Consider the following 24,201-nt stretch of genomic DNA (forward strand, 5'->3'; position numbering starts at 1 on the left):
ACACACATTTATACGCACACACAACATATACACATTTCCAAGTCTGAAATACAATATAATTGCACCAGTACCATACTACGCAGTTATCATAGACGAATCGAATAATGGCCGATGCGTAACCGAAAAGGAAAGCTGTGCCAATAATCGGAAGAAGAAGAAGAAGACTGCCGGATGACTAAACTGAATTATGGTTAGGGTCTCGGTATGAAAACTAACCTTCCTAAGGCAGGGGCGTAATTTGAATTTCGCGTGGGGTAACGTATTACCCCACAAAGACTCTCTAGGGATATACATCTTTAGAAACTCTGCTAATAATACTATAAAACATTCATGTTCATGCAAATGCGTGTCAATATAAAAACAAGTTTACCGAAATAAAAAAAATGCGCCCACTTTAACACTTTATAATTCGAACTACTTAACGCATTAAATAACGTTAATTCGTACTACTTTAGTATCACCAGATATGCACATCAAATTCTTTCATATCAAGTTTATTTGAATATACGTAAGATGTTACATAATTCAAATGTGGAAATAATAAATAAGGAACTAATGAAGATGCATTAAGTTTTTCATTCCGATCGCGCATATAATGTGATATAAATAACTGTGCATTTCGCGCGATCAAGCGCCGCTAGACAAAAGATCAAGTACTAATATGCACGTAATTCGCGATGGACAACTCTTTAATCACAGCCTCAGATTCGTAACTAAACTTGAAACTCCTTATAATTTTAGAAAAGTATTATTGCTCGAAATAAAACAAATGCATTTTCGTTACCTCATCTTTGCTGCCAATTTTTCCTGCTGCGATTTCTGTTAATTTTTATGACACCTAGTATATCAGACGATAACAAATATCCACTGCATTGATAAGTGACTTCGCAAATTGCGTCGATACTTATTTAAACTGTCATCTTTGATAATAACCCGCAGTTCTACGCAGCATTTGGATCTGCACGTAGCTTCTACAAAGTATGCACAGAGTTTTTTAACTAAATTTTGCGCATAATTTGCGCAATCTTATATAATTCAAATGGGTTTTTATGCAGAGAAAATTTTTGTTTGAAGTTCACAATGTTTCATAATTTAATCCGAGTTTTATACGGAGTTGCAGATTTTACTTGTGATTTGCGCAAAAAATGGCGATATTAACCGAATGCGCTGTTTTGGACACGCTCGTGATATTCTCGTCGTTATTCGCGACGCTTTACCTGTGGATGAAATGGAAACACACTTATTGGCAAAGACGTGGTGTACCTACGTTGCCCGCACATTGGTTCTTCGGCCACTTCAAGGATGCGATCCTGTTCCGCAGGCCAGCAGGAGTGATTCTCGGTGAACTACACCGGCAAGCTGCGGATGAAGATGACGTCCTAGGGATCTACATCCTGCACAAGCCGTTCCTGCTTCTAAGAAATCCGGAACTGATAAAGCAAATAATGATCAGGGACTTCAATGTGTTCTCGAATCATCATTTTAGGGGGGCGTCCAAGGGCGACACAGTTGGCAAATGGACTCTCTTCACCATAGAAAATCCTGAATGGAAACATCTAAGGTAAACGATACATGTTACATAAATCATAATAATATGATCATTGAACCATAATGACCGACGACCATTTGAAAGAAATAGTCATTTTGCAAATAGACTGTCGAAGAATGCTATCAAAAAGAGAGACAGAGAAAAAGGATAAAGGATAAGAAATATACCTAAAACATACCAGAGCATAAAATGATGTTATAATCAGAAAATGTTGCAATTATCAAGAGACTGCTTCTCATTCAGGACGAAAATGTCACCGGTGTTCACGAGCGGCAAGCTGAAGAGTCTCTTTCTGCTGATGCAAGAGTCAGGGGAAAAGATGAGGGATCACTTGCGCGATCAGATTAGGGACAAATCCAAAACCGTGCCGATAACTGTCAAGGACACGTTTTACAAATACACCACCGACGTGATATCCTCCGTGGCGTTTGGGATTCGAGTGAACTGCTTCGACACATCACCGCCAGAATTTTATGTAAACTGTAAGTAAAATTATAAATATAAGTAATATGAGTGCGAGTTTAAAAATGCTATAACAGTTACATATCTCTCTTCTTCTCTCATCCTTTCTCTACAACTTTTTGCAACGTATAGTTACATGCTTATTTATGCAGCACGTAAGGCTTTCAACCAGACCTTGTTAAGGTCCTTCCAATTCTTCTTCCTATTCTTCTTGCCGAAGATCGGACAGTATCTAGGCAGCTCGATATTGGGCAAATACACGGATTACTTCCGCAAAGTCTTTTGGGACTCTATGGACAATAGAAGCGTTACGAAAATGAAACGGGGAGATCTAATCGATTCTCTTTCACAACTAAAAGATGAGTCATCAAATAGTACTAATTTCCGTGAGTACTTAATTAATGTGTACAGATATCCAATATTTAGTATTAACCCTCCAGTAGGCGCGTGATGTGTATTTTACAATAGCTTGTAAAACATGAGTGTTCTGAACTCGTTTCAATACAGAACCGATTTTTATCGAAAAAACATAAAAATTAAAAAAGTTTCAACCTATTAATATACTTTAAGATATGTGCAACAATGAATTCTACAATGAATAATATTAAGCAGAAAATCACAAATATTAATTGGTTTAATATTTATAGCATAAATAATGTGGAGTGTAAGTTACACCCCATGCGCCCTTTTTTGTTTCAAATTTTCACGCGCCCAATGGGAGGGTTTAAGGTCTGAATCTTACAATTAGATTAATTATAATGTTTTATAAGTCTAATAAGATAAAATTAAACGAATGTATTTAATACTAAATATCTCAAATTTCTTTTAATTTAATAAAAACGAGTCTTTACTTGCAACTGATGTTTACTACATACAATAATTAATTATAATAAAATCTATGTGACACATTTTTAACGCAAAAATGTTTAATCATCCGTATTAATTTCAAATCGTTTTTATCACTTTACGTAAATGACAATCAAAAATACGATCTACTTTCATTACTATTTTCTCCAGGATTCGAGGCGGACGTTCTTTTTGCACAAGCAGCGATCTTCTTCGTGGCCGGTCGTGAGACCAGCATTACTACTATAACCTGCGCTCTTTTCGAATTGGCCAAGCATCCAGAAATGCAAAAACGCCTGAGGGAGGAGATCCTCCAGACAATCCAGGATGCAAATGGTGTAACATACGAAGCGGTCCATAATATGAAGTATCTGCATCAAGTGATGAATGAAACGCTAAGGCTTCATCCGCCTGCGCCGCTCCTCGATAGAGTTCCTATCAGCGATTACACAGTGAGATATTGTACATTGTATTACAGACACAATCTCTTCATCCTTAAAAAAAAAGATTTTTAATAACAATTTTTTTGCCAATTTAAAATTGATTAAAAAATAAATCGTATTATATATATATATATAACATTAATTATAAATTATAATTATAACAAAGATAAATTGCAGTTTCCTGGTACAAAGATAACGATCGAGAAGGGCACACCGGTATACGTCGTGTTACGTGGTATTCAGTCTGATCCAAGGTACTATCGGGATCCTACGCGTTTCGATCCCGAGCGATTCAGCGACGAGATGAAGGACGAGATTGTACCTTGCACTTTCCTGCCCTTCGGAGAGGGTCCACGGAATTGCATAGGTCGGTAAATCAAACCCGTTCATATAAACGGATTTAAAAAAGAAAATAGAATTTACTGGAGAATGCGACATTTATCATTATCATAAGATTTACGCGTTTCTTTGCTGCCTCCGGAATAATAGCGATTAGAGAAAGAGAAGGAGAAGGGAGAAAGAGGGAGGGATAGAGAATTACTTTTTAATTCTTCCCAAGTATCATAAATCTCGTTCAAGATTTTGGTTACTGTTTAAAAAGTACTCACTAATACTAAAAAATTTACAATTAAATTTTAATCGTACGCTTCATCTTGACATAAATATAAAAGAAAAGATTTAAATCGGCCTACAACCAGCAAATTCTTCCTCGATCTCCTTTGACTTAATTCTACTTGATCGTTAGGTATGCGGCTGGGAACTTTGCAAACCGCCGTGGGACTGATAGCGATTCTACGTGATTACGAGGTTGCGCTGAATCCTTCATGGAAGACCCCCTACGATCCGCGAAACGTATTCACCTCGCCACCAGCAGGATTCCTGCTGGATTTCAAGAAGATATAACGCGTTAGCGATATGCAGTGATAGGTATATCAATTGCAATTTTTACGTTTGTATTATTTTAGGAAGTGCATTGGAAATATTTTGACTGATGGATATGTTAGTAGGGCATAAGCCTCTATAGTGGAAATGGCTCTCTATAGTGGAAGTGCAATTGCTATGATTATTAGTGAAGTTCTATACAATTTATAATAATTATATTAATTTTATTAATATTGTACAATTGATTTGTAATTCTGTCAAGTATCCGACAGTACCAGACATTATATGGTTACACATCTCAAGAAACAAAGATTTCGAAAAATCCTCTGTGAAACAATTGTGCAAAATATAACTGTAATGTAATGAAAGTAACAGAAGAATAAACAAACTTATCAATCAGCCAATTGATTGTTTTTCTATACAAGAGACCTTTATTTCAGTTCTTCGACATGAACTCGCTATGTACACTACTGTATTCTGCATATCTTATCAAATCGTTGATATTTTGTGAACACTCATGTTTGTAAATTTAAACGTAATTTCAATTCCAACCTGACTACTTGGGGAGTAACGTCAGGTATTTCTTGAATTCTGGGAGTACGCAATCTCGTGGATTGAGCGGCGTCACTTCCGTCAGATAATCACTGAGATATTGCGGCAAAAAGCAGAGAATGCCCTTACTAGCCAGCATGGCCCAGTCCACAGGTTGGTTTATCTGTTTATAATAATAAAATATTTTATTTTCAAAACAGATTATAAATTAACAGTAACGCATATATACAGTCATAAATTCTCTGCAGTGCAACAGGCATTTCTCATCATTTTAGGTCCCAATTTCCTGATTTGCATTGTACTTTGAAATAATAAAACATTGCTCACTTGTTTTACGTTGACAAAGCAGTGTGTGATTCTGCGTCCAGACGGACTGGTATCATAGGGTGGTCTGCAATCAAATCGAAGGAATCACGATAATGGAAAATAAAACTCTTCTCTCTTTTTTGGAAGCTGATTCAATACCGCACCTTGCTTGCATTACCGAGCCGCCGCCGGCTTCAATCAATCTCTTAAACTGATCGTATTTCTCCTCGGAGACCATCAGCAGAGCCACTATGTCGGAAAACGGCCCATCCAGTTCTTTCTGCAATTTCTGCCGCCACCTGTAAGCTGCGGCTGCGATTGCATTCTCGATCTCACTGTTTGGCTCCGGAATCTTATCTTTGCTCTTCGGATTGCCCCATTCGTACTCTTCCTCCTACGAAAATTGTATTCACGGCTGACATCGTAGAAACGTAAACGTAAATCACGATACATGTTTTATGCAATAAAAATGGTAGCTTTTTTCATTTTTCCCCTCGATTTTTTTAAGTCGGCAAAAAAATGTATCAACTGTGTGTTAATTCTCTGATATAGCCTTAATTAATTTACTTAGCAAATACTAACATCGAGAAATCTGTCAGCTTGTTCGGAATCACGTAGATATGAGCAATGTAGGACCCACTTTCCAGCAGCTATGCTGCCAAGCATTTTTTCGTTTCTGGAGAGCCTGATGCATAAGAGATGTGTGGCACTATTATCGAAATTTGTGTCCGTTGACACGTCTCCGCCCAGATCCCTTATTATACGTTCATATACGTTTCTATCCTATTAAAATATATCAAAATAATATCGATAAAATCGGATAAAATAACAATATCGATATATCTAAAGGCGTAATACCTTTATACCCGACAGCATAAATTTTCGTGTTGTCGGTGGTTCACATTTCTGTTCTGCGACATCTTCCTCGATATGTTCTTCGTTAATCACGTTGCTATGTTTATCCTTACTTGATCGTTTACCTAAGATTGACTGTAAAGATAGATACTATATAAAATCGATGCATAAGAGTATTTAAAAAATGCAAGAACATTGATACATAAGAACCAATTGAGTGCTCATAAAAGATAATATCCACAAATCCATAAAATCCACAAAAAATAAAAAAATTAAATCGATATCGTGACAAAGATCCTTATATCAAAATTTATCTCAATCCGACCACAATAGTTAAGATATATAATAAACTCTACTTGGTAATTTCATAAGCTTGATATATTAGCATCAAATTACACATATTTTTTTTACTCTTCTACCCATGTTACTTTTATTTTTCATTTCATATAGAAAAAACCGTCAAAACCATGAATTGTATATTCGTTCCGTTTTAAATAAGTTAATACATGTGTCAAGAATAAAGCTTATATCTTCGAAATATGTGAGTCATTTGAAAGGAAAAATTATCATACTCGCTTTGGATGATCCGGATCTTCCCATACAATGGCATCAATAGGTTGCGAGTCTTTTACCATATCTGTTTGTAAAATAAATAATAAATCAGTGAACATTTTACAAAAGTTGGAAATATCGGTTCAACAATATATATCTATAATTTATGGATACTCACATTTTTGTATATCATCAGAAGCTTCGTTGTACTTTTTCGCATTTTCCCCGGACAGCGAGTATCTATTTTCAGGCGTACTCGAGGTTCGTTGAAGCACTTGATCCAATTGCGCTATTTGCCTAATCCAAAAAGATCCAAATTTATTTTCACAAATATAAGTAGTATATATAGAATAATATATTGCAGAAAACAATGTATCTCTTTAGAAATATTTATCACAAATATTATGTTTATAAATATCTTATATAATATTATCATATTGAATATATTTTATTATTTTATCTCACACCATATTTTATTTGAGAGGCACGTACATGTTTATCTCATTATTTGGCATCGGGCTATCTTTTTCATCAAAGACGAGCTTTCGTGTAGTGGACGTAGGAGTTGATGGATTTGTTTTGTTAGCCTGATCGTCGGTCTCTTCCTCAGCTCTTTCCGTAAAAGTATTACTATCCTCGTGTCTCATTGCTTCACTCGATTTATGTTCCTGGCAGTTCAATAAAGTAATAATTAAAACATAATTATACATATTTCAAATAATTATACAGTGCTCTAATACATAAAGCAATTTTGGATAAATATAATTGTGTAATATTCTTTAATGCTATCACAATTATAAAATCATTAAAAGCTGTAGCTTATAAAATCACCAGAAAATGTCAAGCATTATAAATGATTTATGCAAGATTAATTATATCACAATGTCAAATTTATTATATCACAAATTTACTTTGTCCTCACACAAAATATTCGCCGCAGCAACGAGATTACACGCGGCTTCTGAACATAGTTATCTTACTTTTTCAGGTTGATTTGCGTTCTTCAGTTTCTCCCACAGCTGTTTCTTCAAATCTGAAAGCGGCTGCAAATAGTTCTCGATTATAACATATTAATTTAAGCGCATAAATAGAAATCAATTTTATATGAGAAGATAATACTTACAGTGCTAGGAGCGCGTCGTTTTAATGGCGGTTCTGCTATTTGTAAATCCGGAAAATTATCTACCCATTTGATCCACCCTTTTCGCGTGTCCGGCGAAGGATTGGGCTTAAAGACCTGTCCATACGGAGTCTCTGGAGTGGACACGTGAAATGGTGACTTCGGTGTCTGGTTCATTACCAGACTGAGTCTCTTATTTATCAATGGAGTTTCAGCAGAAAGTGCGTCCTATGACATTAATAAATTAATTATAATCCAAAATAAATTTTGCGGTATATTTACAAACGGTAAATACAAACGTTACATATTTTAATCATTTGTTATTAAACAAATATATGTTGTATATAAAAAAATACTAATAATCTTATTTTATCTGTAAAATAATACATACTTTGATCTGAGATAAATGACGTTTCGGCGTAATGATGATTCTTGGTGTGGTTTCTTCTACTCCTGTTCTATTTTCGCGAACACTTGAGAGATTTGTTTCGCTGATATTTGATCTATCTGGTGCTTTTAACACAACACGTATATTAAAATTATACACAATATACACAAGCGTGAAAAGAAAGATTTAGAAATTATATTAGTTTTCATTTTTTAAAATATTTTTTCAAAATATTTTTTTTAAATATGAATGTAAAATGATAAATAAGTTCTCAGTTTATGGGCGAAATATAGAAATTTATGATATTTCCATAATGATGAGTCTACATAATACAAAGCTCACAATCTAGTTAAAAAAGTAAACAGAAAAATGAAGAATAATTGATAACTAAATATAATCATAGGGAATCAATTTACCTATTGTTTCCCCAACGAGAAATGGAGTTTCGTCTACAAGCGTTAATTGATCCGCGCAGGTCTTCAGCCAGTCAGCAGTGACAGCCGGCAATTTCCATCTCACGGCCGCGTTATATTTGTTTCCTTCCGGGGACGGGCAAACCAGATGCGTACTGCCATGTGTATTCCTCTCTGCGTTAGCTTTCCGTGCAAACATATCTTGACATCTAAAAATATTGAAAAAAATGCTTATCAAAGTTTATATTTTTGACATTTCTTATCATGTAGAATCATCCAGATTCCAATTACACGATAATGCAAATCATTCTATATACATAGACTTTAATGCATGATTTTTGTTTTATTCTAATATAAGTAGCAAATATACATTACATAGCGCCAAGTGTCGTAGCCAACGTGGAAAGATACACTCGTTCGGCCCCGGTATACATGCTCATCGTTATGACGCATCCCGATAATGGATTACAAGGTTTTCTAATAGATAATGGCCTGTGGTAATACATAATATCCACGATTTGCTCCTGATTTATGCAATCTTCCTATTAACAAATCAAAAATTGATAATGATATTATCAACGACATTTAAAAAAATATGTGAAATTCATTTATTATTTAAAAAATAGATTTGGACTGCAAGCCTACATTTTGAAAAACGGTATTTCGATAATTTGTAAAGATTTTCTAATACATTATTTTTATTCTTAAAAGACATAGGTTTTAAGCTTTTTTAAAAATGAGGAATTAATGTATAAAAGATACCTACGATAAATAAATCGTTCACGATTTCATTAACCGTATATTTTAAGGGTGCTCCTTGCACAGGCACGACACCATAATCCGGAATACCGCTATAGGTTCTCGGGACTAAACGTCCACCCAACGTTACGATTGTCTCTTCTATGTGAGTGTCTTCATTGTCAAACCCAACCACGACGAACGTTAAACCTGCATATATAATTTTATTAATGTATTCAGAAAAATCTGTATAGATGTATGAATTAATAACATTTCTTCAAAAGATAGAAATATAAAAAATCTCTTATAGTAATAATATAAGAGATAATATATGTATAAAATTATTTGCTCAAAAGATAAAAATATCAAAGAGATCTTACCTTTGAGCGGCTTTTCGTTAGACGTGCAACTTTGGCTGAGCAACACAGTATTATCACTTTCCACATTTTTATCCGATGAGACACCTGATGAACAAATCTCGCTAGAGCGCGTATTCTTTGCGCTACTCAAATTCCCTCGGTCTTTCTCTGCCGAAACAGGCGCATGGGGCTTCGTGAATTCTTGTATGACATTGCTACAATCTGTAACACAATTGTCTACAATTATACGAGGCATCTATGTACCACTTAATAATCATCTATTTTTTAAAAACTTTGCCTATGAGAATATTGCATTGTTTAAAATTAATTAGTAATATATGTATAAAATACGCTTGTAAAGCGATGCAAATATATTGTTAGAAGATAATCCACGCTGTTACCATTATTTTCTTGTAAATATTGCTGTACGAGATCCGGTTGCTCATCTTCGTTCACGGGTGCAATTACTTTTTCTAAATTGAAAAGTGGCACAGGAGGTTTCTTCGGTTGTTGCAACATTTGTAAATTCTAAAACAGCACATGAATATACATACTGTAAAACATTCTGAGGAATTATAAATATTATAAATTTATTAATTATAATTACTGTAAAACATTTTATCAAGTATACCTTTTTACTAAGCGGTGAAGCGGGTGTCTCAACATTTTTCTTAGGTGCTCCACCTTTTGCTTCAAACAAAAAGAGTTCTTCTGATGCAGGCCGTTTCAGTTTCATGCTCTCTTCCAACCATTCTATGTTCAATATGTAAGGACTGTCCAAAATAAAATGTATGCGATAAAATAGAATTAAAAATTAAAGATATGAAAACAAAAAAAGATGGCTAATATAAAAGTACATTTACGTACAGCATCTACATAGATTATATAGATTATACATAATATATAATAAACTTTTCGTAAAATTTGAAGTCAAAATTCTTATTTATGTTTAAGAAAAAGTTTATTTTTGAAAGGATATTTATTTTTTTAAATTATAAATAGTTATATATAAGTTTTATTGCAAATTGGGACGCAAATAAATTGTAAGCCTTATTTATTCAGTATTACTATACCATAAACCTCTCGATTTTATCGTTTTTAGTTCCGTAGACGCTTTATTCTCGTCGCCAACGATCACGTGTGTCACAGCGTCTGATATTTCATCAAAACGCGTCGCACCGCCGACGTTTAATATTCTGTTCAGCCTATCTCTGACGCTTGTCACAAATCCAACGAGGTAAATCTGCAAAGGCGATACAAGGTGATAACCCTAAAATTCAAATTGAAAGAAAAGAAAGCATAACGTGTTAGAAAACTTTAAAAAAGATTTACATTACATCCATCCAGAAATGGTCCAGCTGATTTTGCTTCGCCGAAGGTAAGTCGATCCAATACGTTTACCTTAGCGGCTACACAAAACAAAATATAGGTATGCTTTCTATTTAAATCTCAATTACGACATATAATTAATTAATACCTACCACCGGAGAGTTTACTAGTTACCGCACTAGGGTATACACTGGGAAAATTTGATGTTCTCGATATTGTCGAACTAAAACTTTCATCTACATAATTATTGGGATGCTTATCGTGTGCTATAGAGCTGATTTCTGAACAATTGAGCAATTCTCGAGCTAAAAAGTACATAAATAATATTATTCTGCTATTCATTCAATTTGATTATTCATTATATTAAACTAAATAATACAGCCAACTTATGCTGTTAAAAAATTATAATCTACTGTCATTATATACGTACTATTTGGTTTTTCTGGTGTTGAACACGTTTTCACAGATTTGATAATAAAATTACGGAAAGGTAGAGCGTATCCTACTTTAATACTTTCGTATACCCAGTCAGGTCTCAAACAGGGAATGTTGTTTTCCTTGGCGTACTTTAACTTGTCGCTCAATGGACCGCTTTCAGAAGCTAGAACCACTCGAACTTTTGTTCCATCAAGAGGACCCATGAATGTCTGCAAAACGCACGTATAACATTACAGCCAATTGCTAAACATTTTACTACTCCCATATACATTGCATAAGGTTTAACTCACTCCTCCATAATCATGTATCAAACGTTTAATTTCCTCTTTCTGACGTTTGTGCAGATTTGTTGAAGTAACTACTAGATTCATAAAAACTGGACATTTATATTTATCAAAAATTTTATCATCCGCCTTAACCACCTTTTTCAGATTTGCTTCCCACACAGCTTCTATCCATTCCTTTGTCATAATTGGTATCTTCATTTCTATAGCGGTCTGAAAAACAGAGCTGTTAATAAATATTGCGGAAGAAGTTAAAATTTTAATAATTTTATAAAAATCTTTTTACAGTACATAAAAACAAGATACTTAAAGATTGCATACGCATTTAGATAATACTTAATAAATTTATATGAGATACAATTTCTCTTACTTTACATGACAAAATTCTCTGTAAATATTTCGATGAAAATAATATGAATTATATTATTCATAAAACGTACGTTAATTACATAAGTTCAATCATACCTCGTACTTTGCTGACATCACAGAATCAGTTACTAAATGTGTGACACTATTTCTTAATTGCTTTGTGAAGAAACCTCCCATATATTCAACTCGTTGTTGTATCCAATCCTGTAATAATGATTAAAACTACAATCCCTGACATACAATCCCTAATCATTGACTTCCTAGCACCAACTCATCTATCATTGTTATAATTCATCGATATATGTTAAGAGACTATTGTTCTGAGGAAAATATATAATACAGTAATAACAATGATAGAAAACAAGTATAACCCTGCGTCAGTTGTATTGTTCATAATAACAATGCAGAAGACAATATAAACATGCATTAATAGTATGCCAAAGGCAGCTTGACTAAATATTAAAAATATATTTTTTTATAACTGCCTAAATAATTGACAAAAATAAATAAATATATAATTATTACTATCAAATCTATGTTTTATTATTCACCATTGTTCAAAGACATTAAGGGTTTTTTTATAAATATAAGTGTAAAACTAGTCAATTGTTTTCTCTTTAACCTGAATTGTAATAAAAAATTAAGATGTTTCTTAAGTGTCCACGATGCTAGAACTTGGTCCAAGTTCTCGGACCGAGGAAAAGTTACTAAAACTTGGATCATGGACACACCAGTTTTGCATCCAAGTTTCAGTAACTTTTCCTCGGTCTGAGAACTTGGACCAAGTTTTAGCATCGTGGACACAGGCCATAATCCCACACAGCACAGGATATTCTGAGGGACACTTGTGCATCTGCTGGATATCCACCGGATTTCCTACGGTTATTGATATCTCAAATGTCTGTAGGACATCCCTCAGATAAAGTGTGCTGTGTGGGATAATATGGCCAGCGATTGTACCACCTTCGCAAATAATTAAAGTTTGAAAAATATAGAAAATTGCCACAATGGTCATACCTTAATTTCTGGATTAAAACCTGATGCACAAACACACATTTTTCTCATGGACGTCGTATATATCGGATTCCGCCCTTCCGGTATTGGTTCTCCATTTGTAAGACAAATAAGCAGGCACTTTGGCGAGACTATTCTGCCGGAATACAAATTGATAGTAATGTTATAACGTAATTAATAATTTATATTTTAAATTAAGAACTTATCTACAGCAAAAGTTAGTCGCTTGCAAACTTACGAGCATTTGAAGGTCTTCAGCTTCTCAAACAAATCACCCTTGAATTCCTCCACAACAAATACATCGGTTTTCAATGGTTTTATCTTACTGCAAGACTTTTCAGTAATCCATTCTATGCACAAGCTAAGGTCGGAGCATTTCTAATAAACAGAATGAAAATTTTTCAAAACCGATAAAAGAAAGTAAAGAAGGCGCGATCGAAAAGGAACCAAAAATATCGAAGTACGCGGAACTTGGGGTATGTCTCCGTGTATGTCTCAAGTATTGACATTTGAAAAAAAAACGGAGGCAAGAAAGACTTTAGCTATAGCGAATTACGAGAATGTACGAACGTTAAATGCCTCCCACATTTCCTCGCCGCAATCATCCTTGGACTTCATGTAACTCGGTACGACAAGGTAAATGTTTACATCGATTTGGCTTTCCTGGGTAGTCATTCCGCCCCGATCTGAAAATCGCGCGGCGAGTACGTTCTACAGGCGAGCGCGCGAGCGAACACGTTGCGGAACGGTGAGCCGTGTCATTTCGTTAGGCAAGACTTGAAAAACTCATCGAGGAGCTCGAAAATACGACGCGATGCGATACTCCTGCCTTGTACACGATCGCGTGCGGTAGATATCTCGGCGAAACAGATGAGAGCAGGGCCGGCGTATTAGCACTATTGGCGGGAATGGCAGGACGAATGAATATTTGGCCTACCAACTGGATGGGAAAAACTAACCAGATCGGTCGGTTGACGACTTCGAAGTTTGGAAGCTTTCGAAGCTTCGAAGCTTCGAAAAATATATTTGCAACATAAACGACATAATTACAATCAGCAATACACATTTATAAAATTACATGACAAAATCCGAATAAAATTTTTAATGTTGCAATTATATGTACATAGCTTATGTCGCAAATATAGTTTTTTCCCATCAGATTGGTAAGCCGGAATAGCCAAATATTCATAAATATTTATTCGTTCCCTCAATGCCCATACAGCATAGATGCTTGCAGTCACATTGCAGAAACATTACTGCAACATTGCAAGTTGCAATGCAATGTTGCAGAGATATTACAGAGACATTGCAATTGCACCATTTCGTCGAAATATTAGAACAATATTGCAGAAATATTATAAGAATAATTGAAAATATATAATATAATATACTATTGCTCATAACTTATTCCGTGTACGTCAAAGAAAAAGATTTCTTTAGGTTTGTTTCTTTAAATTTGATTTCTAATATACAGGGTGTCTTATTTTAACTTAGACACCAAAATATCTTGAAAACAATGCATTTTTAAAAAAAAATATGTTTACTATTTTTTTTTTTTCTAAAAAAAGGCATGTTAAATCGATACTCGCATCTCTCGAAGTCTTCTCGAAAGTCTCGAATTGATTTGTTGGCTCTTTTCCGCGATGCTGATTGGTTTTCTCGCTGCGCTAACTTCGTGAGCGGCTGTCATAGCATATTTTGACAGTTGTGTGTATTGTGTGTAATGCTAAAGCTAAATAGCGCGCGCGAAGCGCGCGTTTGTGATGTCTAGTCAAATAAAAGTTGTAGGGTTTAAAGAGGGCCATTAGATGAGCTAACTAAATTTTAGGTCCGACACTCACTTTGGACCCAATAAGACCCAACTTGATTTTCTTTCTTGGAAATTCCAATTTTTTATTATATTCCATCTTTTTTTACTAATTCATTTGAACAACTTTTGTATGCATCTCCTTGGAGCTTTCATGTATATGTATATACATAAATATTTAAAAAAATTGAAGTACTATTGCAATAGCATATTTTTGAGACAAAATCAAGTCAAAAAGTCCTGTACCACTTTTCCCTCCAACAAATAATAATTATTGAGCTATCGTAAGCTAAGTATTAAAAAGGTTACTAAGTTTTCTTTGAATATCTCAAAAAGTATTAGGGAAATAGAAAAATATTTCAGACAAAAGTTGTGCAAATAAATTAGAAAAAAGATGGTACAATAAAAAATTGGAGTTTCCATGAAAGAAAATCAAGGTGGGCCTTATTGTTCCAAAGTGGACGCCGGACTCAAAATTTAGTCAACTCATCTGATGGCTCTCTTTAAACCCTTCAACTTTTATTTGAAACATTTTTTTCGAAAATGTATTGTTTTCGAGATATTTTGGTTGAATATGGTGTTTAAGTTAAAATAGGACACATTGCTTTTTAACTTATTTGATTCGATTTATTAACCGGGACAATTACGATAACTGTGGCCCCTTGATTTGACGATGGTTTCTGGTAGTATTTTTTATGCTAAACAAAAAATTATAAAGTCATACTTACAATCATTACAGTTTATTTTGTATACAATTTCTGTGTTCTTGGTAATAGTTAGTTTATCTTTACCTCTCTTGATAATGCTGTCCAGATTTTTAGGAAGCGTATGCAGAATATTCAGACCGACATTGTTAACAACACGACCTATATCTTCACTCACGCCCTTAATATACGACAAGACAATATATGTCTCGATGCATCAAACGCGCTATTACCATGGCAGTATCGTTATCTGATTCCGTAAAGTCTTTGCGATTTTTTAGTGCAAACAATATGTTTTTTATTTGTTTATTAATTATGTCAATAGGGAAACAATTATTTAGCAAGATCTCTTTAACCGTTATCAAATTTGTGTGGTGGAACCGTTCATCCGACAGTAAAATAGCGCGGAAATATTAATATTAATATACTATATTGTAAGTTATTAGTATAAGTACTTCCTGAGAATTTATGAGAATAAATAATATATATATATATATATATATATATATATACTACTAGAAATATATTATATAGAAATGTTCGAAGTATATTATATGTACGGTACGTACCTATATATTTACAGTATGTACAAGTACAGAACATTCGAATGATATCATGTGCTGTATGGGCAATTACTGTTCTAATTTTCGAGATATATACCAGTGTTAAAAATAAAGGGATAATTACGATAACTTTGGCTCCTTAATTGAAATGTGTGGTTTTCGGAGGCATTTTTGGCGGAAAAAATAGTAAAAAAAATTATATAATTAATATTTATTTCTATTTCCATGATATCAAATTTTTAGAAATAGGCTTGAAGTTAGATTAGTTTTTTATGCGGGGGAGGGGCTCCGCCGTAAGCGGATTACAATTTACGTTCAAAAAACGTAAACAACGCAAGACATAATTAGGGCGAGGTCTACCCTACCCCAATCTAGCTTGCTTAATATGGAGCGAAACAAGGTCTATTATTGTACGATTGTACGGGTTTTCAACCTTCTATGCGAAGGGAGGTCCATCCCCACCCTCCTCTGCCTGCGAGGGAGAGGTGGTTATCAAAATGACTATAAAATCGTCAACTACAACGTAAACAGATGTTTTGTGAATTTTTTCAGATTTTTAAAAATACTTTAAGGTAAGGAAAAATAATTTAAAACGTGATAGACCCATATGTATACACTGGAAAGGTACCGAAAAAACGTATGCGCACGGAGAGTTAAATAAAATCTTCATTTTGTGTCCAGCAGCGTTCTCATTATTAACGTTAATATATTAATAATATTATACTATATATATTGTAATGAATATATAGGAATCTTATATTAATATTAATATTATTATATTAATTGATATTTATTAATATTATTAATATTATTAATATTATTAATATTATTAACCCTTCGCCCGCATATGTTTTTTTGGCACCTTTACGCCGCCAACCTGGGTCGTTTTCGTCCTGACGTTTTTTTTTAAGTGTTAAAGTGTTACAAAAAATCTGAAAAAATTCATGGAGGTAATTCAAACCTTCAATTTGAAGTATCAATCATAAAATTATAAACAATTTAATTTTTTCACATAATTTATATTTAAAAAATGGAGTAACTAGGGGTAAAATCACTTGTTTACTCAAAAAATCTTAACTTTAAGACAAATAAAGATATCGAAATGAATCAAAACGGAAATTGAAGGGGAAAAACGTACCTTTCATAAAAAAAATATTGCATGCAATTATTTTGAAATTAAATGCTTAACAATTAAAGTAACTTAAATCGACTGTAACTGGCAATATATAACGTCTTTCCGATATGAACATAGAAAAAACTGTGAGCCAACTCACTTTGTCGGATTCACACAGCACTTTTTTCGGATCAAATCGAGACATTATTAATTTCGACCATCACTTTTGGTCAGTTGATGTAATTTCTAAGTTGAATAGTTTAAAATTTTATTGCGAAAAAATATTACCCCAGCCAGGGTTTGAACCTGGAACCTCCCGTATATTTTTTCGCAATAAAATTTTAAACTATTCAACTTAGAAATTACATCAACTGACCAAAAGTGATGGTCGAAATTAATAATGTCTCGATTTGATCCGAAAAAAGTGCTGTGTGAATCCGACAAAGTGAGTTGGCTCACAGTTTTTTCTATGTTCATATCGGAAAGACGTTATATATTGCCAGTTACAGTCGATTTAAGTTACTTTAATTGTTATTCTATCACTGGCGAAAAGAGAAGTTATTAAATGCTTAAGTTTGCGACCTTAAAATTGCCAATAAATTAGCCCCAAATTTCGTAGTAAAAATAGTAATAAATATTTAATAATAAAAAAATTAGTAATAAAATAAGTAATAACTCAATAGTTAAGTATCCCAACATTACTTTATTGTTTATCTAGAAAAATACATTAATGTAAGTCGTAAAAAACACGCTACACAAAGCACGGCACGCAGCACGTAACGCGATGATCATCGCAAGTTGGTTTCTTGCATTTCACGCAGCAATAGTTAGTTTTGCGATCTTTATCACTCGGGCAATAGGCAATAGACATTTCCTCGACCGACCGCTGCGCCATTTTTGTCGAAAAACTGAACAAAAACATTTGTGTAATTTTTTTTTTCGCGGTCAAATGTTTTTATGAGACTTCTACGGACACAATGAACACTTTAAAACAAAAAAACAAAAAAATTACTTACATTTTTGGGCAACGTTCGCCGCCAACCTGGGTCGTTTTCGTCCTTTCAAGAATTGACGTGTCTCCTGTGACGGCCGGAGGGGGACTGGCGCCTTGAAACTCGTCGGTAGGCGGGTTCTCGGGGAGCATAACTTTTTTTACGGATGCGCAATGGCGCCCTCTCTACCCGTTTTCAAAAGTTACAACTACATTTGATTTTCGCCCGGACGAAAACGACCCAGGTATACGGGCGAAGGGTTAATAATGCTAGATTGTTAGGCTCGTTTTATGCAAAGCAAAAAGTAGTGTAATAAATGGGCCAACGGTACGAGCTAAATAAAAAGATGTTATTTTAATAAATTAATTTATTTGCACGACATAACTATAAAAAAATAAAAAATAATCGAAAGTAAATGTTTCGGGTTACTTTAGCCTTCTTCAGTACATATATATTTAGTACAAAATAATTTGAGTAATCATGCATATATCGATCAAGTTAAATTAAAACGGTGAATATTCACATACGATGGACAATAATATTCGCCTTTTTAATTTACCTGATATATATATGATTGCTCAAATTATTTTGTATATGTACTGAAGAAGGCTAAATAAAGCTGAAATGTTATTTAATTACTTAATTTTAATTTTTTTTTTTTAGTTATATATATAGGTATATATGTTGCAACGCTTCTGCAATGTGTACATATGTACAGAATCCCGTTTACGCGGAGGAATTATCGTAAGTTAGATTACAGAATAAGTAACGCTCGCGTAAACGTATATTAATATTATTAGTCCTTATTCTCTTCTTTCGTTCTTTCGACATTCAACAAGTGGCACGCTGATACACAGTTTTTCAGACATCAGCGAATCCGCTCTCTCGACCGACGGGATCACGAGGCTCCCTAGCCGCGGCGGCGCGACGTCGTCCGCTCGCCGATGCGTTGCCGAACGCGGCCGTACGAGGCGCGAGCGAACGCTCGGCGGCGATTGGCGGATCAGTAGCGCACTAGCGCCCACGACGGCTACGACGGGCATGCGCGTGCACGCGATTTCAAGTTAACGCTCTTCGCCCGTCGCGTCGTCCGGAACGCGTTCGCCGAGCGACGCGGTGCAAGCGTGGTCGGCCACACGGAACTTGGACGGCGCCTCGAAGTCGGAGCGACTGTCGTCGCGGTGACGAAGGAAGGCGGATCGATCTCGCGCGCGATCGCGATCGTGAAGTCGCGTCGCAGTTACCTTCCGTTCCGCGCTCCGTCCGATATCCCCCGCGAAGTTCGCCGCGAGCGGCATTAACGGTGTTGTGAACACCTTCGCCAGGTGTTGCCAGGTGTTACCAGGTGAACGTGCGCGTGCGACGTTCGCGTCGCCTTCGCGTTACCTTCCCTCCTGCAGTCCCTGCAGAGCGGGGAGGAAGACCGCGAGTCGCGGCGAGGAGGAATTCGCCGTCGCGCGGAGTCTTGACACCGCGTGTCAATATTACGCGAAGACCGCGTGTACGTATCCTCGCGGCGAGTTCAAGCGCGTCGCGTCGGACACGAGACGCGAGAGTGAGAACTGAACGCGATCGAAACGTCGCGGTGATTTAGCGGCGGCCGATCCTGTGATCGTCGTCCGTTCGTTAAACGGCAGAAGGACGGAGATAACGATCGATCTCGATCGACACTGGTCTCTCCCATCGTTCCCATCAATTTCTGCGGATTCTCACGGACTTTACTCTTCTCGCGCGCGCGCGGAGCAGCGAGAAGAGAGACAAGTGTGGAAGGTAGAGCAAGAGGGAGAAGAGGGCACGAGAAACGAGCCCGTCTTTAAAGAGAAGCCCGAAGAAGTCAACTTGGTGAACAGGCGGTGGGCGGAGGCGCGATTTTCATTTCGTTACGGAGCGCGTTCGTCTCCGCTGCACCTCTGACGGTTCGTTTTTCCTTTCCTTTCGCGAGGCATCGCGAGTCTCGTTTACCCTTCCCGCTCGTCTCGGACCTCGCGGAGCAAGAAGGACGCGAGTCCGGCCGCCTCGAGCAGCCTCGAGCGCGTTTGCACGCCTCGCGCCTCCTTCGAACGTGATCGAGGGGGACGGAGGGGGAAGGAGGGGGTGAATAGCGCAGCGAGAGCATCGCGCGGAATGCGAGTCGCGAGTGTGCGTGAGACGGGGACGCGGCGCGGATCGCCGCGATTGGCGTAGATCCCGGTGCGCTTCCGGAGCCAGGCTCTTTACGCGCGGCCGCTGCGAGCGAAGGAGCAGGCCTTCCACGACGGTGGAGAAGAAGGAGGCGAACGGAGACGGGGAGGAGGAGGAGGAGGAGGGGGTGGAAGGGAAGAAGGGGAGCGAGAGAGTGAGGTCAACGTCGCGCAACGACGAGGCGAGAGGATGGAGCAGCGGCCGGCGGCGGCGGCCTCCGCGAGGACGCGCGGCCTTCTCGCCGGTGTCTGCCTCGTCTGGATCATCGGCGGCATCTGCGCCACCGGTAAGATGCGAGTCCTCGATCGCGCAATATTATTTTGTCATTACGATGCTCACGATAATGAGAATTCTATGTTTGTGACGTACATGATGATGAAATCTATCCCAGACAAATCGGGACATAAGACGTCTTAAAAACGTCGTTAAGATCTTCAAGACGTCTTATATCCCGATTTGGGACAACAATGTCCCAAGTTTCGTACCCAGTAAACACATGTTTACTGGGTACGAAACTTGCCGGACGGACAACATGATTTGACAATAAAGATTTTTTATAGCGATATAGAGAATAATGAGAGACTAAATCTAAGATATCATATTAATAAATAGCTCTATTAATAAAAATTGATATAAAGTAAACGTTTCGACCATTCGTTTTGGTCCTTTTCAATCAATCGATGTAACTTTTGATGCTAATAAGCATCCTTTTTAAAATCACTGTAAAGAATTTATTGCGAAAAATATCACCCCCCCAGTCAGGGTTCGAACCTGGATCTTCCTACAATCCGTGTAATGTGAATATATCGTTACTTTGCATTATTTTCGACCTATTTTGTCGTTTAACATGTGGAAAGAAAGATTAGATCAGGACAACGAATTGTACAGTTAGAAATCTCGCAGTAAGTAATCCCGCCAGTTTAATTAATTGCCGATTAAGTTAATCGAAGTTTGGTCGAGGTCATCTCCTTATGCGATTGCTAAAGCTGTCGGAAGAGTCTAGACGCGAAATAATTCTGCGTGAAATATCGCCGACTGCCGGCGATCTTGGAGTGTTTGTTGAAACAGGAAGAGAATATATAAAAAGAAAAGAGGCAGGAGAAAAGAAAATCCGTAGCTGAGGTCAATGAATTCATTAGTTTGAACATCGAGCATCCATCCTCTTTATGTTACGATAGACTTGGAGAGATTCTCAAGTGGCGTACGCGCGATGGTACTGCGATATGTGTAAATAGATTCGGTGATTGACAGAGAAAAAAAATGAAGAGAGGGAAAGACAGAGAGAAACTTTTTCTAGTTGTTTATCCGAAGTGCTCTGTCTGGGATTTACTAATCGGGAAACCACAGGGAGGCTAGATCTTAGAAAAGATCAAGGAACAAACAAGAAGAAATCTTCATGATTCAAGTAGTTTTATTGAATCGCTGATTTGTTGTTTATTTATTGAGGAATAATGATTTAAATTACACGATTAAATAAAAGAGTAGGATATCATTAAACGCATCGATGATTTATATTATTAAACTGAATCGAACCACACACAGTGGTTCAATTTATCTAGCTATCTGTTTATCTACCGAAGAGGAATGGTGTTTGCTGGAAGGGATCGAGATTTATGTATGGAAATATAATTTAGCTTACGCGTAAACGTGAATAACTGTATGCAAATACGTTGCACGCGACTCGCACGGTGATTACTTCTCAATAAACGCCGTCCCGCGGCGTTTTGAAACCCCCGGTGGACCAACGCGCCCGCCAGGGGGAAAATCTGCGAGATCTCCCCCAGGGCGGTCGAGTGTGCGGCGTAGGAGCGACCCTAATTGAGATTTATTACGACGTTAATCCGGACCAATTGTGCGAACGAAGTTAAACCGTTGACCTCTCGTCTCTTTTGCGGGGGGGGGGGGGATGGGAGGCGAGGCGCAATAGCTCCGTGAGCACGTGCCGCATGGGGACAATACTGAATTAACTCTTTCTACTCACTTTCCACGCTTCCTCTCGCGTCTAGCACGAAAAAAGTGCGACTAAAAGTCAGATGCGCGAATACAAGATATATTTTCGCGAGGCAAGTACATTGAACGCATCGTGTAGATATCTGTTCGAACTTGAATTAAAGCAAAATGGCAAAGTAATATAGTTGATTATATTGCGCGAGAAGGGAACAAACGAAAACTGATTGTTTTTGTCTGCGACGAATAATTAACTTCGTCTTCGAATCCTTATCGAACTGCGAGCTCAAATTTGTTTCGAGTTTTCTGAACCGAAAGCTCAAATAGTTAAATCTTCGGATATTCGGTCAAAAATAGATTTCTATTCTTCAATTATCTATACGGTCCAGAACTTTAATAAATTTTTTCGAATTTTGAAAAAGTGGGGCCAACTTCACAGACGTTTCAAACTTGAAGTTTGAACGTGTCTATACTCCAAATCATTCAAGTAAATCGACACGTAGTTGGCTCGTTTGTTCGAGCCTTGATTCAAAGATCACTCGCGCCCCTTTGATTTTTCTATAAGAGAAGATACAAGAAAAAAAAATCAAGACTCGCTTCTCATTCCGCTTCTGGCATGCGCAACTTCATAATGAGGACAGACCTCCATTGATTAAATTTTCTTTGGACAACGTCGAGCATTGATATACCAGCCGACTGCCAGATAAAGGGAGATAAGAGTCGCGATGCCGAAGTCTCGTTCTTTTCTACCAAATCGCGCGTCCTTTTTCTTTTTTTTTTTAAATCGAGCGATTCCCGTTTCGTAAAATTGAGATTGTTTCACCCAGTGGCATTCGTTATTCGCTCCGTGCGATGGTATACTATAGCGGAAAAGTAGGACTTATAGGGCGCTCATGGTGGCCGAAATTTGCATTATTTGCTGGAGTGACAGTTATTATTTTCCAGTAATCTAGTACATCGTAATGGAAAAATTACGAAAGAGAAACTTAAATTGTTGCGTGCATTCGTGTAAATATGTATTTCACAGAAGATATTAAATTTTGTTCATTTCCAAAAGCATTGACAGACGTTTGCAGTATCATACTGCACTTTATTAAATGACTATATTTGATGCACTGCGCAATTCTTCAACGCGAACTATATGCGATATTGCTAAGGCTTTTCCTTTTAATATTGCACTTGGATTAAATTCAATGTCATGAGTGATAGGCCCGAATCCTGTTTGTATGATAAGGCTCATTGCAAAAAGTCAGAGAAAAATTAACTTATATTTAAAACTAATATAGCGAAAATCTATTTCAACTGATTTGTATATAATATAACAACAATTTTTTCATCAGTAAAATTAAGATTCAAGTTATCTAACGACAGTTTACGTAGCTCGAATATTTAACAATCATTGACAGCTATTCCAGCAAAATGTGCGATATTTCACCAATCGTGGCACCACTAGTCTCTCTGCACACAGCGAATACAGAAAACCGTGAAATATCCGTCCTTAGATTTACAATTTATAGAATAGATTTCCTTTCGTCGTAAACATTGTAAAGATGTGGATCAAGGATTTTTTATGTTGAATCGAATCGAATCGTTGAAATATAATTTCTAATTAACAATATAATTATTAGATATTAGATTGAATTTTAATACATAGGTAATAAGAGATTTAATATGGAAAAATAATATTGATTATATAAAATAAATTATTTTTAAAGCAAAAAATATATTTAAATATTTAATATAAAACTAATAAAATATATTTAATTTAATGTCGCAGTAACTGAAACAATTAGAAAAATCATATATAAATTATTAAAATACTCTAATGTAGTATTCAATAACATTATCCAATTACATACACAGAAATTAAAATAAAATAAAATTTTATTATCAATACTCATGGCTTACTGTTTTTTTACGCATATTCAAACTTTTACAATTTGATAGGGTTACAGAGGTCTGTCAAAAATTAGAAATAAGCTTTTTGACTGCTA

General features: G+C 36.2%; 3 protein-coding genes and 1 long non-coding RNA gene across 8 annotated transcripts in view; 2 read left to right on the forward strand and 2 right to left on the reverse strand.

Annotated features, from left to right (window-relative positions):
- The first annotated feature begins 48 nt into the window (after window positions 1-48).
- Window positions 49-4,586, forward strand: LOC139779729 (cytochrome P450 6k1). Of its 3 annotated transcripts, none has more exons than XM_071718197.1 (7): window positions 49-190; window positions 1,121-1,561; window positions 1,793-2,031; window positions 2,164-2,397; window positions 3,029-3,309; window positions 3,478-3,667; window positions 4,046-4,586. In XM_071718197.1, the coding sequence occupies exons 2-7, from the start codon at window positions 1,146-1,148 to the stop codon at window positions 4,201-4,203; spliced, it is 1,518 nt and encodes a 505-aa protein (XP_071574298.1). In that variant the 5' UTR covers window positions 49-190; window positions 1,121-1,145; the 3' UTR covers window positions 4,204-4,586. The 3 variants fall into 3 exon arrangements, with proteins under 3 accessions (XP_071574298.1, XP_071574296.1, XP_071574295.1); XM_071718195.1 differs by having other exon boundaries at window positions 69-202; XM_071718194.1 differs by lacking the exon at window positions 49-190 and adding an exon at window positions 821-978.
- Window positions 3,915-13,793, reverse strand: Mus101 (mutagen-sensitive 101). Its single transcript, XM_071718193.1, has 26 exons — window positions 13,470-13,793; window positions 13,138-13,277; window positions 12,903-13,035; window positions 11,982-12,089; window positions 11,523-11,729; window positions 11,225-11,441; window positions 10,947-11,099; window positions 10,798-10,874; window positions 10,539-10,708; window positions 10,097-10,238; window positions 9,867-9,993; window positions 9,487-9,687; window positions 9,135-9,316; window positions 8,744-8,910; window positions 8,372-8,577; window positions 7,959-8,080; window positions 7,571-7,795; window positions 7,428-7,490; window positions 6,940-7,115; window positions 6,626-6,744; window positions 6,468-6,532; window positions 5,899-6,030; window positions 5,623-5,823; window positions 5,205-5,434; window positions 5,062-5,125; window positions 3,915-4,897 (listed from the first exon to the last, which is right to left on the reverse strand). Exons 1-26 carry the CDS (start codon window positions 13,572-13,574, stop codon window positions 4,739-4,741), a joined length of 3,891 nt encoding a protein of 1,296 aa, XP_071574294.1. The 5' UTR covers window positions 13,575-13,793; the 3' UTR covers window positions 3,915-4,738.
- Window positions 13,794-17,770: 3,977 nt separating this feature from the next.
- Window positions 17,771-18,460, reverse strand: LOC139779741 (uncharacterized). The gene is made up of 2 exons (XR_011719977.1): window positions 18,104-18,460; window positions 17,771-17,995 (listed from the first exon to the last, which is right to left on the reverse strand). It is a non-coding gene; the product is annotated as an uncharacterized lncRNA (long non-coding RNA).
- Window positions 18,461-19,082: 622 nt separating this feature from the next.
- Window positions 19,083-24,201, forward strand: part of Sdk (sidekick cell adhesion molecule) — a 39,818-nt gene continuing 34,699 nt past the window's right edge. For all 3 annotated transcript variants that reach the window (XM_071718202.1, XM_071718203.1, XM_071718204.1), the window contains exon 1: window positions 19,083-20,546. In XM_071718202.1, the coding sequence (XP_071574303.1) occupies window positions 20,450-20,546 (97 nt within the window). In that variant the 5' untranslated portion in view covers window positions 19,083-20,449. The remainder of the gene's footprint in view (window positions 20,547-24,201) is intronic.

Source organism: Temnothorax nylanderi, unplaced genomic scaffold (genome assembly GCF_030848795.1).
Source record: "Temnothorax nylanderi isolate EJ_2023f unplaced genomic scaffold, tnyl_v1.0 TNYL_tig0239_pilon, whole genome shotgun sequence".
Classification (NCBI taxonomy): Eukaryota; Metazoa; Arthropoda; class Insecta; order Hymenoptera; family Formicidae; genus Temnothorax; species Temnothorax nylanderi.